We start from the raw sequence: 18102 nt of genomic DNA on the forward strand, positions 1-18102 counted from the left end.
TGGCAAAGGATGCTGTGTTTTTTGTTTGTTTTGTTTTTCTCACCACCTATCACCATGTCTAGCAAAAAAAAAAAAAAAAGTGACCAAAGAAATGAAATAAAGGAAAGTAAGCTTGTAGACAGCTGTGTAAAGACAACTTCTGGCATGTACTAGCTGCCCAATAGATTGTCACCTAATGCCTCTTGGCTGCTAGAATTTGCATGTCAAGTTTTAACTAAGACTTTCTCAGAAAAAAAAGTCACTAAGTTTTATTTTTTTAATAGTCTATCTACCCGCCAACCCCAGAACTGGGATTTTTGCTTTGCCCTCTGATATAAGCCAAATGCCTAAAACTGCCTGGCACCTAATCAGTAAAGGGATGGAGGGAAGAAGGGAGGGATGGGCGGGCACAGTTCTGGGGTTTCAGAAGTTGAGAGACTGGACAGCTCCTCCTGCCACCACCAGGAGGAAGCTGGGGCCTGGTCGGAGGAACCCTGAGCCAGAGATGACATCCTCTCCCAACAGTTTTAGCTACACCGACTTCCCCGGTGCCTGGGGCAGTAAGAGCCCCCGAGGCGAAGAGCAGACCCCGCTGCTCCGCAGGCAACGGACGGGGGCATTCATGGATGGGGACATTCACAGATGCGAACATTCACATATGCTCCCCCAGAGGAGGGCGAGGGGCGGTACCGTGTCCCTCCGCGAGGGCCGCTGTCCCGCCGAGGGTCGCCGCCTATAGCAGCCCTTCCAGCACGCGACCGTTCGCAGCGCGTGACAGAAACCTCCGCCAGGCAAACGAGTTCTCACACCCCGCGTCAGAAAGGATTTCGCGCCACCTCCTCATTAGCGCTCCTCAACCTCACAGTCTCTCCCCGCCTCCCAGAATCTCCGGCTGACGGAGAACGCCCACTCCCCTTTCTCACACTGTTCCACAGTCTCTTGCAAAGTGCCTGCAATGCGTCCGTCCGCCCCGGGGAAGAGCCGCCGAAACCCTTCTCATTATTAAAGTGTTTCAGCAGCGCATCGGTGCGCTGCGCGCTCTCGCGAGAGTCCACCGCGCCGCCCCCTCCCCCCAGCCCCTCGCCGACAAGGAAGCCTCTGCTGAGCCCCGCGGCGCGCGGGCGCGAGTGGCGCATGCGTGGCTGCTGCTCCCAGCGCCCCCCGCGCAGTCCGGGAACAGAGCAGACGAGGCTGCGAGGAGGATCGTGCAGCCGCCACCCTACGAATCGTTGTTTGGTCCCCGCCGCTTTTCTCCCCTTAGGGACAGGACCTATTCGCGGCTTTCCTCAGCGTGTGGAGGTTTCCTGAGGACGGCCCGGGCCACCCTGGCCCAGAAGAGCCGGGCGCTGGCCTCGGATAACGTCGGCCCCCACCAGCAACCCGCAGCGGCCTGGGCGCGCTGCCGTGCCCCGAGCCTCGAACCCGGGGTCGGGCGGGGCCTACGCATCCGGCCCCACCCACTCGGGGGCCTCCCCTCCCCCGGGCCCTTACCCGGGTTTCTGACACACCCCTTCCCGGCCCGGCTGTCCGCCCCCGCTCTCCTGTCCGCGGTCCCCTTGATTTTCTCCCAGTCCTCTAGCGTTGCTCTTTCCGACATTGCACTAAAAGATGCACCCTGGAAAACCACAACGCGGGGACACATCTTGTTAGGAGAAGAGGCTGAGTTCTTGGACCTTAGGGTACATGTTCACCTTTTCAAGGGCCTAGGGTAGATTTGATTAATCAGCCTGGGGTACCCTGTTCCTGCTGACACTGCCGTTTTCACTTCCCTGCCTTCCCACACTTCCAAAACCATTAGCAGGGAGCTCTCGAAGGTTTGGTTTCTTCGAGTCTCCTTTGAGCTAGACGTGAGGTTGACCCCCGGGTGAGAGCATGGCTGCATCCCTGGACCCTCAGATAGACGCGCCCCTGGAGGTTGAGGGATGCCTAATAATGAAGGTGGAAAAGGAGCCCGAGTGGGCATCGCAGCCCATTCTGGAAGGATCGGACAGCTCTGAGTCCGAGACTTTTCGCAAGTGCTTCAGGCAATTCTGTTATGAGGATGTGACCGGACCCCATGAAGCTTTCAGTAAACTCTGGGAACTTTGCTGCCGGTGGCTGAAGCCAGAAATGCGTTCCAAGGAACAGATCCTGGAGCTGCTGGTGATTGAGCAGTTTCTCACCATTTTACCCGAGAAGATTCAGGCGTGGGCACAGAAGCAGTGTCCGGAAAGTGGAGAGGAGGCGGTGGCCCTGGTAATACATTTGGAGAAAGAGACTGGAAGACTAAGACAGCAGGTGAGAGAGGGTTTTCCAAATGTTTGTATTTAGCAAGAAGGGGGTGGAAAGGAAGATGGGCAAGGGATGCATTGCAGGAAATGCAAATTATGGAAGGATAAATGGTAATAATGAAAGACCTTTAAAGGGAATCTACTTAAAAGGGATCAGAATTTCATATTAAATAGAAAAAAAGGCTTTGGTTGAACTGTTATCTTGCAAATGACACTAAACATTATGCATCTAAGTATTTGTTTTAAATCTTTGCGTAATGTTTCCCCCCAAAATTATATGAGAGAACAGTACATTATGCTTCACAGGATTTTACTTTTGTAGCTTGATCCTAAAGAGGGCTATTTTGCCCTGCCCCCCACCCAAAAAGAAAAGGAAAGAAAGGACTTTATCAGTTACCCCAGGGCCTCTTGTAATCCTTTAATATTCCAATCCGTGTCTTCTGAAGTGCCCTCAATGTCATCATCCTTGTCGCTCTTCTCCATTTGAATTGCTGATCCTTATTTGTCAGTGGCTTTGCATGCTCTTCTAATTGTTTTTCAACAGCCCTTTCAGTAACCTCATGAAATCCTGCAAGATTTGCACTTTCACCTTGCACAGGATTTGTGTAAAGATCTGACTATTAGCAAGTTGCTGTGTTGGTCAGAAATAGACACCAGATGTCGAGATTAATTTTCTAAGTTTTCAGTGCACTAGTGAATTAATTAGTGTTCTGAGAACTTTCATTTCTCTGTGAACCTAATAGATATGAGGACTCAAATAATGTCTAGTCTGATAACAGGGAGGCTCTGTATTTCACTCCTAAGAGATTTTGCCCCTCTGTATACTAATAAAGAGCACTCTCCTATTCCCTTATGCCCAGACTTCTGGACAATACTATTATCCTGATGCCCTCAGAGGTCCCATAGGGAATGGAGTGAAATTTTCATTCCTTCTCACATCTTCTATCCTTCTTTGATATCTTTCTTGGGGGAATTTGGCCCTGATCTAGCCCTCTTTAACTCCCTTTTCCCACTATGGCACTGACTTTATTTCCCAGGTTAGCAGTCCTGTGTACTCAGAGAAGCAAGCCCCACTTGGAGCAGCATGGAAGGTGGCAGACTTTCAGCCACAGCAGGTGGAGACCCAACCCAGAGTGATGTCTCTGGAGGGAGCTGAAAGCCTCCACTCAGGACACCAGGAGCAGCTGAACCAAAAGAGGGAGCTTCGGCCCTTACCCAAGAATGGTAAGAAGAACTCAGAGCATGCCCAGTGCAGAGACCATGGCAGATTTGTTTTGTAGCCCTAACACTGTGACTTGTTCAGCGTAGCGTCCCCTCAATACATATTTGAAAGTAAATTGAATATTGGGGAGAAAGGCTTCATTAGCTTCAAGACTTGGGAATATGTGTGACATAAGTAAAAGAGATCTTAAAGATGGAATCTGAGAAAGCATAGATTGCCCAGACTGGCCTTAAGGTCTCATAGTGTTATTTAAGAATCTCCATCCTGCAATCAGCTTGTGGTTTTTAGTCCTGCTGCATGTATAAGTGTGTGTGTTCTTGGCTGACTATATGCAACTTGGAAAAACTGTTAGAGGAAATGAGATTTTTTTTTCAAAAAGTGACTGACAGTAAGGCATCACGGAAGTGGCTTATGAGAGGGATAAACAATAAGACTTCATAGAGAAGAGACAACTGGTGTTCATATCTGCCCTAGATGTTAATGAATCAAGTCAAATACAAGGAAATGAAGACCCTGCCCTTCCCAGTCCACAGTGATCTCTCCATCCTCTGCAGCATGGTGTCAGGCTTAAAGAGAAGAGTGGAAAGATCACTGAACATACACTAGAAAGACATGGGTTTATATCCTTTCTCTGCCCCCTCCCTGTGTTATCTCGGGCAAGTAATATTAATTAATCTCTGTGTATTAATGCATAGAGATTAAGAAATTACGCTTTAGAGGTAGACAGTATGCGTTCAAAACCTACCTCTGCCATTCTTTATCTGTGTGGTCTTGGTCAAGTTACTAAACTTCTCAAACTTTCCATTCTGTCATCTGTAAAAGGAAAATACTAAGGTTGTTAGCGTAGATTAAAGGAGGCATCGTAAAAAGGGTCAGTGCATAATAGTGCTCAGTAAATGTTAGTTTCCATTCTCCCATAATGGCATGATTATTTTTAAACTTCAAATCTGTCTGACTTACAGAACCCCTCATCAAGAGGCAAGATTCACCACTTCGGACCCCACCTCCTTATCCCTCCTGAAATTCATATTATGATAGAATGCATTGCAAATATTAATGGTTTCTGGATTTTTCATTGTTTGTTCATCAGCATCAAAGTTCCCTTGTTCACATGGATTATATGCTGTCAGTTACTTTACCTGATAAATTCATGGTGTTTCTGGATTTTGCCATCTCAGGTGATAAGGAATTCCTAAAGTAAGGTGGTTTTTTCTGTTGAGGTCCTTACTGGGGGTAAGGAGGACAGAAAATTTGAGGGATAGATATCTCAGAAAGGTGAATTCCTTCTAAAAGAAGAGATAGGATTTCAGCCATGTGTGCCTAAGGGAATAATGTATTTCTAAGGAAGTGATTCAGTTTGATTCCATAGAAAGTGGTAGATCAAGCTTTTGAGTTCTTGGTCACAGTAATATTTATTCTTAAAGTTTTCCTAGATAGTGAATTCTAGAGGAGAAGTTAGACCACAGACTGCCTTATCCTATATAAGCTTATATATCTTCCTTCCACCTTTCTGGGGGTATATTTCCCTGTAGTGTTCAGTACTATGTATCTGTATACGCTAACATTTTTTAGGACAGTATTCACTCAGGGAATTAATTTGTGCTAGAGATAGCGAACTGGTAACTCACGTGACAAATCAGATTGTTTTGTTTCACCTACAAGGAGTTTTTGGTTTGGGGGTTTTGTTTGTTTGTTTTTAGTTCTCAAGGTTTAAGACTTGAGATTGTACATAAAAGTCCCGCTTTCTGGCTTCTCTTGAAAAAGTTAGAAGCTCTGGGGCTTCCCTGGTGGTTCAGTGGTTAAGAATCTGCCTGCCAATGCAGGGCACATGGAAGATCCCACATGCCGCGGAGCAACTAAGCCCGTGCGCCACAACCACTGAGTCTGCGTTCTAGAGCCCGAGAGCCACAACTACTGAGCCCACGCACCACAACTACTGAAGTCTGCATGCCTAGAGCCCGTGCTCCACAAGAGAAGCCACCACAGTGAAGAAGCCCACGCACTGCAAAGAAGAGTAGCCCCCGCTCGCTGCACCTGGCGAAAGCCCACTCACAGCAACGAAGACCCAACACAGCCAAAGATAAAATAAATAAAATTAAAAAAAAAAAAAGTTAGAAGCTCTGTGCCAGGGCAAAAATCTCACAATGAAGCATAAGCTGGAGCTGAACACTGGGTGTACCCTTTCAGTGGGACAGGTGCTCTCCAGTTCCCCACAGTCCCTACCTCTCCCCTTTCACGATGTCCTTTACCTGCTTACTCCCTAAAAGCATTTGTGTTTGTGCGCCCTGCTTTAGGGTACCGTGGTTTGGGGCATTGTTCTGAATTCATTGAGAAAATGACCAATTTATATTTGTCGGTTTTTTTATACATGCACATTTCATAAAAGGAGAAGCAGCATGAATAAGATGGCAGAGCCAACAACACTAATTGTTTCTTTCTCTTCCTACAGCTCGGCCTTCTCCCTGGGTTCCTGCTCCTGCTGTTGAATGGAACACCACAGATCAGGAAGTAACAGCCACACGAGTTCCTGTTGGGTCCCAGGTAAATTGTCATTGTTCTCTCTAGCCTAACTTCCTAGGATATTCAGTCACAATGATTTCCTCAAACTTTTATACTCCCTCCAAGAGACTTTTTCCCCCTTGCTCCTTTTCCAGAAGAGACTGCACCCAGCCATCTGAGTAATGGGATTCCTTGCTGGATCATCTCTCTTATGATGCTTTATAGTACCTTCTGCTTCATTTGGCACATAATATACACTTGGTTCTTTGATTTTAATTTTTATTTAGGGCCTTTCTGTGCTTCATCCATGATCATTCAGCCTTCAAAAACCCATGTGGTTATCTTGGTAGTCATTACTGTTAGTGTGTTACAGGGACCACTGAAAGATGTCCACATGGCAAGAGGTTTTTCCTACAAAAAGAGTGTGCGTCAGATTCCTGCTCACAGAGACCTCTACCGGGATATTAGAAAGGAGAGTATTGGGAACATGGTCTCCCTGGGTAAGGATTCTATCCCTTTTCAAATAAAAGATTTGGGGATTTCTAATATATTCACTTCTACCGATGATAAAATAGTTATAAATGTTATCACTTTAAGGACCTCCATGGGTTGTCTAGTCATTTCTGGCCTCTAGCATACCATGTTCTCATACCTCACTCATTCCTTTCTTCCAATTTATATTATAGATTTTTATACATTCTTATAATTTAGTGATTAAAACATTGGGGAGATTTATATATGATTGTCATATTATTGAAATATAAACTTACCTACATCCACTAGACTAAAAATTCCATAAAGTCATAAGGTCTTTTTAGGATTTGTTTTTGTTTAACCCATAGTAACCCCAACACTGTGCACAGAGCCTGACATATGGGTGGCGCCCAGCAAATATTCACTGAGTGGATGGAAATCTTATAAACAGAAGGAAAAAAGTAATTTCAATACAACCTTGATAGCGTGTTGTGAATTTTTTAAATAGCACAAATTTTTACAGGCACACATAACCACTGAAATGTAATTTTACAAGCAAACTTTTGAAGAGCTATATCATCTGCTTTAACAATAGGGCTAAATATAGTTCATTCATATGTAAGCTACAAGTCAGAGATTACTTATGAATAAAATTATAGGCCTAAAACGTGCACCAATACACACTATAGATACTATAAACCTTTGTTGTCTAATAGAGTAGCCACTAGCTACACGTGGCTATTTAAATTTAAATTTATAAAATTAATTAAAATTAAATAAAGTTTAAAATTCAGTTCCTCAGTGACAGTAGCTACATTTAAGGTATTCATGGGGCTTCCCTGGTGGCGCAATGGTTGAGAGTCCGCCTGCCAATGCAGGGGACACGGGTTCATGCCCCAGTCCGGGAAGATCCCACATGCTGCGGAGCAGCTGGGCCCGTGAGCCATGGCCGCTGAGCCTCCGAAGCCTGTGCTCCGCAACGGGAGAGGTCACAACAGTGAGACGCCCACGTACCGCAAAAAAAAAAGGTATTCAATAGCTGTATTGGACAGCACAGTTACAGAACATCATCATCAAAGAAAGTTCTGTTGGACAACAATACATATAGACCCTGAAGTACAGAGTTTACAAAATAGGCCATGTCAAACTGAATGAATAAAGATAAACTGACAATTCTTTATAATCAGAAAGTAATTAAAGCAGTTTAAAAAAATGATCAACTTAAGATGACACACCAGTAACAAAGCACTCTTCCCAAAACAGCAGGACCCTTGATTTTATTTTTATTATTTTTATTTTTTTTTAATTTTTTGGTCACACCCACAGCATGTGGGATCTTAGTTCCCCGAACAGGGATCAAACTTGCTCCCCCTGCAGTGGAAATGCAGAGTCTTAACCACTGAACTGCCAGGGAAGTCCCAGGACCCTCGATTTTAATTTTACTTAGGATCTCTGCACTTCATCACTGATCATTCATCCTTCAAAGACCTGTGTGGTTATCTTGGTAGTCATTGCTGTTAGTGTTGTTACAGGAGCCAGTGAAAGATGGCCACATGGCAAGTTGCCTACACAATAGCTGTTTCCTAGTGTTGCCTTGGATCACACGCATCCAGACCTAGTAAAATGATGAATTATAGGTCTTAGTAAAATCTGCCATGAGTGGGTTAGAGACCATACTATGGACATTCAGATTTAGCCCAGTGCCTCCATGTATAATAATTACATATGGAAAGGCCCAGGCCCACAGACACCTGGCTTGGTCTTTTATCATAAATTGTAAACTAAAGGCTTATGAGTTTAGCCTACAAACATATTTGGGCCTTGCACAGAGTTTTAATACAAAATTAGTTTATAAATCTGGATTTCCAGTATCTCTTAAAAAAATCAAATGTCAGGCACAATGGGCCCACCTTCTCTCACAGCAGCCATTGACCACAGCTGAGTGGAGGAGCTCGTGCTAAAATGCCAGGGCTCTCACTCCAGCCACCTCACTCCTTTACTTTGCCTGCCTGGTCCTGGTAGATGTTTGAACTTTCATTGTCCCTACACTTACTTCTCTCATGTGAAACTGAAGAGCAAATCTCCATCCCCAGGGTTCTTTCAGCAAGGATTTGATTTGATGCTGCCTCCCTAGGAGAATTCTGTGAAACTCCTATGTGTGTTTTCTATAGAAGGAAACTAAATGTTATTACATACTTATTAGGCATTGGACGCTTTACAGATGATCCTTTATTTAATATTCCCAGCACCTTGTTGAATAGATTATATTATTTCCTAGGAAACTGAGGCTCAGAGAGATTAAGAAACTTCCCTGGTCAGAAAGTAAAGTAAGTGGTGGAGCTCGGATTCCAATTTAAGACATGTTGATCTCCACCATATTGTAAAGTAAAAAATTAAGTTACTTTCCTATTCTTACGTCTCTTTCCCATTAACTTCGCCAGAATGTCTCCAAAAGTTCTTGACTTCTCATCTCCCATAGCCCTAGTGTATGTGTGTGTTGAGTGGGGGAGTGAGGGGATGTGGGGAGCAGGTGTAAGCACACTTTATAAGTAACGAATACTGGTTCATAGGAGCACGCTCTGAACCTAACACAATGTTAGATACTGAGAGGGAATTGAAGGTAATGTAATACGTGTTTCTTACCCTTAAAAGTTTTCCTTTAAGAACTAGCTGGGGAAGGAAGTGGTACACATATGAGAAGTGAAACGGTAGTCTTAAGTTAGTAGATGATTGTGCCAAATAACTCGTGTAAGAAACTAGTGTGCATGATCGTGATTGAGGAAGACTCTAGAGAAGGAACCGAACAAGACCTTTAAAGGATAGGTGTGAACAAGTGTTCCAGGAGAGCGTACTACAGCAGGAGATTGGGGCATGCAGTGATGATCTCTCTAGCATGAAATATGTTTCTCTTACTCTAGGAAACACAGTGTCTACAGCTAACAAGATGGCACAGTTGGAGCAAAGAAAGGAGCCATGGACAATAGGTCGACAATCCCCCAATAAGAGGAATGTCCTACAAAGCAACTATATCAAGGAAAAATCTGTTCATGCTATTCAGACCCCTGCAAGGAATGCAGGGAAAACACGGAGAGAGCAGCAGCAGTGGGGTTTGGAAGATGAAAAAATAGCAGGCGTGCATTGGAGTTACGAGGAAACTAAGACTTTTCTTACAATTCTCAAAGAGTCTCGCTTTTATGAAACACTTCAGGCCTGTCCCCGAAACAGCCAAGTATATGGTGCTGTAGCTGAATGGTTGCGAGAATGTGGCTTCCTCCGAACGCCAGAGCAGTGTCGGACCAAGTTCAAAAGTCTGCAGAAGAGTTATCGAAAAGTGAGAAATGGCCATGTGCTAGAACCCTGTGCCTTCTTTGAGGACATGGATGTTCTGTTGAACCCTGCAGCTCATACTTCATCCACGGATAAGCCAAAGGAGATTCTGTCTCTCCCCAGACTAAAGAGAATTGGTATCAATGCTAAAGAACAGATCAATCTGGTGGAGGAGGAAGAAGCCGCAGAAGAATCTGATGGTGATGGAATGGGTGTTGAGTTTATCCAGAAGTCTGAGCTTCGTGGTACTCCTGTCTTATTTCAAAACCTGAGTGGTAAGAGTGGTGCTTTTTTTTTTTCTGGTTTGAAAATGGATAATGTGGTCTTGTGGAAAAAGGAGTAGACCAGAAGTGACCAAACCCAGGGAATTCTGTCACACACACCTTGCCACTCATCACTGTAATTGGCCATGTAACTGAAAGTACTCCCAGGTGTTTTGTTACCCCCAGTGCAGTCTGAGTAACAGCCATGAAGGGTTCTTTTTTGGGTTAGAGCACAGCATGCGTTTTGAGTATTTGGGGTCTGTGGAAGGAAGACAAATGGAGTCCAGGATCCTAAGGATCTAACATTATCTGAGAATTGTTACAATGCAGTCAATTGTATTAGATTGTAACAGTCAAGGATACATTATTATACTATCAAGGATAGTCCATAAAGGAATATGTAACTAACAACAACAAAAAAAAAAGAATTAAAAAAATAAAGAAATTCAAAGAGAAGACAAGAAAGGAAAAGAAGAATCACAAAGTAGATGCATTAAATGGAAAAAAATCAGTAAGATGATAGATGTAAATCCAAATATATCATTAATTACAAATTTAAAAGTCTAAGATTATCAGATATATATTTTAAAACTATATTGCTTACAAGAGATACATCTTTTTTTTTTTTTTTTTTTTGGGGAATTAAAACTATATTGCTTACAAGAGATACATCTTTTTTTTTTTTTTTTTTGGAGCAGAGAAAGGCTTATTGCAGGGCCAAAGCAAGGAGAATGGGTGGCTTATGCTCAAAAACCCAGAACCACAAGAGATACATCTTAAACAATATTCAGAGATATTGAAATTAAAAGGATAAAAAAAAGATACTATGCAAAAGAAAGATGGTGTTGAAATTTGGGGCCTGGGACATGCAGAACTAAACCACCAGTTAGTAGCTATGTGACAGCTGACATATCATATAACTACTTTGAGCTTCAGTTTTCTGTCTAAAATATAGCTAAGAGTATGAGGGTAGTTGTTAGTGTTAAATGAGATAATGTAGATGAAGGCATTCTGCAGATGCTAAAATGCAGTAAAACACTGCCTGGTGTCACAGTTATTAGTAATGTTTCTGTACTCCACTTTATGAAAAGATGATAATTTCTTAGGTAGAATGGAAAAATAAACCAGGCCGGGAGATCTGAGACTGTACTCATGACTGTACCTATTCAAAACAAACAGATCTCAGGAAAAAGATGGGAAAATGCATTATACAGGTATTCATCATTCTGGAAATCCACAGACATGAGGGTAGGTGGTTTCAAACATGGAATCCAACGATATGACTGAAAGAGACCACCCAGTAAGACGGAGGCCAGAAAAGACTTTCCTACTAGATTATAAAACACCCAAAAAGCATGTTTAGCAAACTGTCTTCATACATATCCTGAAAAGCTTAATTCTGCTATAAAAGCAGGACATCTGCCTGTCTTACAGATGGTTTCATCTCTCAAAGTAGAGGACTCAGTAACATCAAAAACTACTCTGGACATAGTTCTGCTGTTCAAAGAAGACGGGCTAAAGAAATGATAGGGAATTTGGGGGAAAAGTTCCTGCTGGGTGTCCTAGCCCATTATTCCTAACAATTTTTAAAAGACAGACAGCTAAATCCTTAAGAACCATAGCAATGACAGATTTGGGGGGCTGCATTTTTATTCTACCAAGTAAACTTTGAGATCAGTTCATCAATTTTAATTTTAAAATCCTATTGGGATTTTGACTTTATAGATTCACTTGACAATTGATATCTGTACAACTTGAATCTTCCTATCCAGAAACATAGTGTCTCTCCATTCTTTCTAGTTCTTTTATGTCTTTCAATATAATGTTATAGTTATTTTATATAGACCTTCTCATTTCTTGCAAAGCTTATCCCCAGGCATATAATAGTTCCAGGGAATGGAATTTGTTTTCTTGTACTTCTTATATTTTGTAATGTATAGAGGCTTCAGACACCTTGTATCTTTGAACTTTATCCTTGAATGGCAGGTGTGCACTGGGGCTACGAGGAAACCAAGACTTTCCTTGACATCCTCCGTGAGACTCGGTTTTATGAAGCACTGCAAGCCTGTCATCGGAAGAGCAAGTTGTACGGGGCCGTGGCTGAACAGCTGCAAGAGTGTGGCTTCCTCCGGACACCGGAACAGTGCCGGACCAAGTTCAAAAGCCTTCAGAAGAGTTACCGCAAAGTGAAAAATGGTCACGTGCTAGAGTCCTGTGCATTCTACAAGGAGATGGATGCCCTGATTAACTCTCGGGCATCTGCCCCTCCCACTAGCACCCCAGAAGAAGCCCCGTCACCCTCAGTTCAAGAAAGAGAGGACATTGAGATTGAACCCCAGGAACCTACGGGCTGGGAACCTGAGGAGGACTCACAGGAGGCAATAGTTGAAGATTCCAGCAGTGAGAAACTGAGTGAGGAGGAAATTGTGCCAGAGCCAGAATTCCAGGGACCTCCAGGTTTACTGCAAAGCCCGAGTGGTAAGGATCATGAGGGGCTGTGGTCTAAAGAAGGAGGAAGTGGGATTTACTGACAGATCAGAAGAGCTGGCACATCGCTCATGAAGGTCTATTCATTAAGCAGATATTCGTGTGTCCTGTGCCATTTGAGGAAAAGGGGGAGGTATCGATGAATAAAACAGAGTCCCTGTTCTTATGGTCCTTCTGTTCAAGGGAGGAACTTGGATTCTCGTGATTTGGTTTTTGGGACCTCAGCCTCGGTTTTGGTGTGTATGGGGCAGATAATGTTTAATATCTCCTAGAAATATTGTGGGGAAGAAGAATTTGGAATTAAACGTGAGAAAAACTCAAAGAGGTGTGTCAGTAAGCTCAAAACAGAAATGTCTCAGTTATGTGTGATGTGCATGAGAAAAAGGATAGGCAGAGAGAAAAAGACATTTGGAATTAAACGTGAGAAAAACTCAGATCAAAGAGGTGTGTCAGTAAGCTCAAAACAGAAATGTCTCAGTTATGTGTGATGTGCATGAGAAAAAGGATAGGCAGAGAGAAAAAGACTTTATTCTGGTACTGAGCTCCACCTGCGGGTTTCCCGCTGACCGCTGGATGCCCTCACAGGCGTCTCACCAGCAGTCCAGGCTTAAAAATTTCAAAATTAAAATCAGCATCTTCCTTCCCACACTATGGCTCTTCCCTGTGTCCTCCCACAGGTCATCCAGACTTAAAAGATAGAGATTCTTTTGATGCCTTCTCTCTCATTGTTTACATCCAGGCAGATGATATGTTTTTTCAGCTGTTGTAGAACTCCCATCTGCCCCCCTCTTTAGTTACCATAACCATTACCCTAGTTTAGCGTTTCTCTGTCTCTTGCCTAAACTATTGTAAAAGTCTCCAAACCAGTTTTCTCCATTAGACTTGTATTAAGATTCCACAACCATCCTTAATCTGAGTTTGTCTTTCTAACCTTACCTGTTATTATTTTCCTTCCTGTACTCTATGCTTTTATTCAAAACAAACATTAGAAAAGGAAGTTCACACATATGCTCTCTGGTAGTATTTATACAGGAATTTGTTTTTGTATGGGAATGAAAGCTGAAATTATTAACTCTGTAACTGGAACTGTTAAAGTTGATAACTTTGGAAACAAAGTCCTTCTCTTGTGAATCTTGTTTTTTAAGGTGAGCTCCAGATCTGTCATCAAATGATCAGGCTCTGTCTGAGGCAACTACTAGGCTATAACTTCCTCCAAATCCCAGAACAATGTTGGACCCAATCAGAGTACTTCAGAAGATGACATTGTTAGGGCTTTTGACCTAAGTCAGTGGATTCATTGATGGCTGCCCTCCTCTTCCAGCCCAGGACACAGCCACCCCACTTAGGACTGAGGGATGTTGGCAGTTTCAGCTCAATATGTGGAAGGAAAGTAACGTTGAAATTAGCAAGTAGAAAAAAGACAGTACAGCAAAATGCATAAGAAGGGTTTGAGAATCAAGCAAACCTGGATTGGGCCTAAGTTACACAGTTTGTGAACTATTTATGGATCAAATAATACGATGTCTGAATTTACTTCAAAATAATCCGGGTAGAGGGAGCAGAGAATGTGTGGGAATAGAGATGAAACAAGATTGGCCAGGAGTATATCATTGGGTAAGTGGTTCATAGAAGTTCAGTTTATGTACTGTTCTCTACTTTTCTGTTTAAATTTTCCATAATAAAAAGTTAATACAAAAGCCACCCAGTTAATACGTGGCCAGGGTGGAATCATAACCAGAGCTGTCTGATTCCAAAGCCTGTGTCTTCACCACATCATGCTCTCTGTTCAGAAGACTCCTCGGCAAAGCTGGATCCGAGATGTACTGTGGGATGCAGATGAAAGAGTGAGGAGAAGATAATTCTGGTTGTCGAGCAGTGAGAATTAAGATTTGAGTTAGTGTGGTCTGTGTGTGAGACTGCCAGAAAAACAAAGTGACAGCAACATTTGAGAAGGAAGAAATACTCTTGGATAGAGTTTGACTAGAGGTTGATGAGCTTAGAAGTCCATTGAGGAATTTGGACTTGATCATTAGAATCTAAACACTAATGAAGTGTAGTGTACTTTCATTATAGATGAGAAATTTTGAAAGCAGGATGAATTGTAGTGGAATTTCAGGGAGATAAACTAAGTTGCTCCCACGTTAATCAGGATACAGATTGGGGATAATGGCTTGGATTATAATTAAATTCTGAAAACATTTCCAGAGGCCTGCTTTGTGCTGGGTATTATTGGCTATTCGTGGAACTGAAAGAAAATAAGGCCCAGTGAATCAGAAAGATTCTCCACGCCTGAGGCCAGTGAAGCACACAGGGATCCTAACAGACAAGGCCTGTAGGCCATGTTGTTTATGTTGATACATGACTGGTCTGTTGTCTTTTTTTTCAGATTTTGAAATTGGAAGTAGTATCAAGGAGGATGCAACACAGGTAATATATAAGGACGTGGAGCAGCATAGGGCACTAATAGAAAAGTCTAAAAGGGTTGTTTCTCAGAATGCTGACCCAGGTAAATATTGTAAAAGGGAATGCATCTCAGGAAGACAATGGGGCAACCTTCAAGGAGTCAGACAGGGAAAACTGATGTCTCAGCCTAGAGATTTAGGGAAAGCTGTCGTGCATCAGAGGCCTTTCATGGGGAAAAGGCCCTACCGACTTCTCAAATACGGAGAAAGCTTTGGAAGGAGTGCTCGCCTCATGTGCCGGATGACCCACCAGAAGGAAAATCCTTATAAGTGTAGTGTCTGTGGGAAGTGCTTTGGTAGAAGCAGGAGTCTAATTAGACACCAAAGAATCCACACAGGAGAAAAACCTTTTAAATGTCTTGACTGCGGGAAAAGCTTTAACGACTCCTCAAACTTCGGTGCCCACCAGAGAATCCACACAGGAGAGAAGCCCTACAGATGTGGAGAGTGTGGAAAATGCTTCAGTCAGAGCTCGAGTCTCATAATACATCAGAGAACCCACACTGGAGAGAAGCCCTACCAGTGTGGAGAGTGTGGGAAAAGCTTTACCAACAGTTCTCATTTCAGTGCCCACAGGAGAGTCCACACTGGTGAGAATCCCTACAAATGTGTGGATTGTGAGAAGAGTTTCAGTAACTGTACGAGATTTCGAGAACATCGGCGAGTACACACTGGAGAGAAGCCCTACGGGTGCGTGCAGTGTGGCAAACGTTTCAGTAAGAGTTCTGTTCTCACTAAACATCGGGAGGTTCATGTGAGAGAAAAGCTTCTGCCATACCCTCCAGCGCCCTATGCCCCAGAGAACCCACACAAGGGAAAGACTGATGAATTCAGGCAAACTGTTTGATGAGGATCTCTTCTCTTCCTAAATGTCCCCTTAGCCATTTTACCCTAGTCTCACTCTTGGAAGCAATCTTTTCTTAGCTATAAAGTGTAATTCCCAAGATAAGGTTGAGAATATAAATAAAGACTTGGATCCTGTCCTCACCTCTGCCTCTAACTTGATGTCTGTTCCTCTCCTTCTATGTGTCTCAACTTTTCCTTTAATAAAATGAAGAAGATACAGTGTCTGAGTGCAGAATGGAATTCGCTTCAGTATGTCGAGGCCACTGCCATGGGATCGCTAAACCCAGCAACATCCAAGATCCTTCAGTGTATGGGAGAGTTGTTATCAAGGAGATAAAAAATGCTCAAAGTTCTTTTCATTCTCTACCACATGCGATCCCGGATGCAACTTGATCACAGAGTTTCCTGTTCGGGTAGAACTTTCAGGAGCCTGATGAGGACCACGTCAGATCCATCTTGGTTTTGAAGATATTCACAAAAGGAGATTGAAGATTTTATAGTTTCCATCAGAAGTCTGTTGCAGTGTACCTTTTTTGTGTCAAGAAGTTGATCTAAATAGCTATGGTAGATTCCCTGTATTGTCACTGAAATAATGCCTTGCCCTCCATAGAGATGAGAAGCAACTGATCACCCATCGTCCTTTGTAGACTAACCGTTTCTGTACCTGAAGACTGAGAGCCTCTCGGCTGCTGTTTCTCCAGCCTATAAGTAATCCAGTTCCTGTTACTGTTTCTCCGAAGTCCTACGCTTACCTCTTAATTGTTCTGGGTGCCCTTGTCTGACTCTTCTGCACTACCATGCCCTCCTCAGACTGAATAGCGTGCGTGCTCGTGGTGTGTCTCATTAAAGTAGAATTTCAGACACATTCTAGTTCTGAATGTGTGACTTCTCTGGTTTTTACCTAGAATGACTGATAACGTTGGCATATTTTATGCCTCCCAACCCCACACTTCAGTATAATATTGTATAATTTTAGATCGTTTTCTAAAACTCTGAGGAGATAGGGAAGGACGTGAGGTAGAGACCTGAAACATTCAATATTTATAAGATCAGTTGGACTCCTTAGACCTGCTTTAGATCAGATAGCCACCTTGGTCCAGACCAGCACTCCAGAGCTGCTTGTTAAGTTTACCGTTCTCTTCTCTGAGGCTTCTAGTCCCTGTTCATGTGGTCATAAACCTCTCTGTAGAACCCTGAGTAATTTATACAGCTCTATACCTCAATGAGTGAAGGTGGAAATATTTACTGAAACTTCCAGGCCAGAACACTTTTCGTTTTCCACATTTACCAGTTGGTCTGAAAGATGTCTTTGACAACCCCCAGCACTGGCCCGATAAATACTGAAGGAAGGGTTCAGATGGGGAGACAGTTCACTTATGGACATTGCAAACCAGGGATTTGGTCATCCAAAGCTGTTAAACTCCAGGAAGAGGCCAGTGGCATTTATACCCTTAAGATGAAGGTAACCTCGGGGGGCTTGGCTTTGGGGAGGGAGAAGTCATAAGTTTAGTGGAAAGATAACCAGAGTCAGGGCTGTAGATCATTTTTTTGATCTTCTCTCTCCTTTCCTTTGTCAGATGCTCTCTTATTTGAAGACATCTGAGTATGTTTGAATCTTTTGAAACTTGTTCAACAAAGTACCAAGGAGGGTAGGCAGTGTAGAAGGAAATCCAACTCACGGTGCCAGAATCGGGCGTGGCCTGTTGGAAGGCAGGTGACTCAGGTAAACATTGATAAGCGTTTCGTACATTTGTTAGGATAGGGTTGTTCACGTCTCAGTAGGTTGATTTCCTCTGTGTTGTCTGAATTATAGACTTCTAATGGTAAGTGCAGTTTCATGTTGGTAGTGTGCCTAGCACAGTGAGGTGTGTGTGGTGCCAGTGGGCGTGTGCTTGTATTGTGTCGATGTTCTGGAATTCTAACTCTAAAGACGACGCACATTAATAGAAATCACCACTTAGTAATAGGTACGCAGGATTGATCATTATATCGAAGCATGATTCAGGAAAGTAGATGATTTACTCATAAATATTTATTAAGCACTGTTATGTGTAAGGCTGTGTTCTAGGCACAGTGAGGGATATGAAAATGAAAAAAGGCATGGTGTCTGTGCTCAAGGAACTTGCAATATGATGGAAGAAGTATTGCAGCAAAACGTTATGTCAATTATGTTCATGTCAATTACGGAACATAATTAGCTTATTAATGAAAAAATCACCTTCACTTGCAAAAAGAGTTTTTTTAATTGCCTAAAATCATATTCTCTACCTCTG

The 18102-nt window shown here is 43.0% G+C and overlaps 1 protein-coding gene across 1 annotated transcript; it reads left to right on the plus strand.

The window, feature by feature from the left end:
• The first annotated feature begins 1845 nt into the window (after positions 1 to 1845).
• ZKSCAN2 (zinc finger with KRAB and SCAN domains 2) lies at positions 1846 to 16677 on the plus strand. The gene is made up of 7 exons (XM_024744524.1): positions 1846 to 2256; positions 3287 to 3473; positions 5921 to 6012; positions 6344 to 6470; positions 9363 to 10046; positions 12021 to 12512; positions 14908 to 16677. Exons 1-7 carry the CDS (start codon positions 1852 to 1854, stop codon positions 15828 to 15830), a joined length of 2910 nt encoding a protein of 969 aa, XP_024600292.1. The 5' UTR covers positions 1846 to 1851; the 3' UTR covers positions 15831 to 16677.
• Positions 16678 to 18102: the final 1425 nt, after the last annotated feature.

This window comes from Neophocaena asiaeorientalis, unplaced genomic scaffold (genome assembly GCF_003031525.2).
Source record: "Neophocaena asiaeorientalis asiaeorientalis breed wild unplaced genomic scaffold, Neophocaena_asiaeorientalis_V1.1 scaffold91, whole genome shotgun sequence".
Taxonomy (NCBI): domain Eukaryota; kingdom Metazoa; phylum Chordata; class Mammalia; order Artiodactyla; family Phocoenidae; genus Neophocaena; species Neophocaena asiaeorientalis.

Coding starts and splice junctions, on each gene's coding strand:
- ZKSCAN2 (XM_024744524.1), top strand. CDS start 1,852: ATGGCTGCATCCCTGGACCCTCAGATAGACGCGCCCCTGGAGGTTGAG. Junction 3,474..5,920: donor TCGGCCCTTACCCAAGAATG/GTAAGAAGAACT, acceptor CTCTTCCTACAG/CTCGGCCTTCTCCCTGGGTT. Junction 10,047..12,020: donor CTTATTTCAAAACCTGAGTG/GTAAGAGTGGTG, acceptor CTTGAATGGCAG/GTGTGCACTGGGGCTACGAG.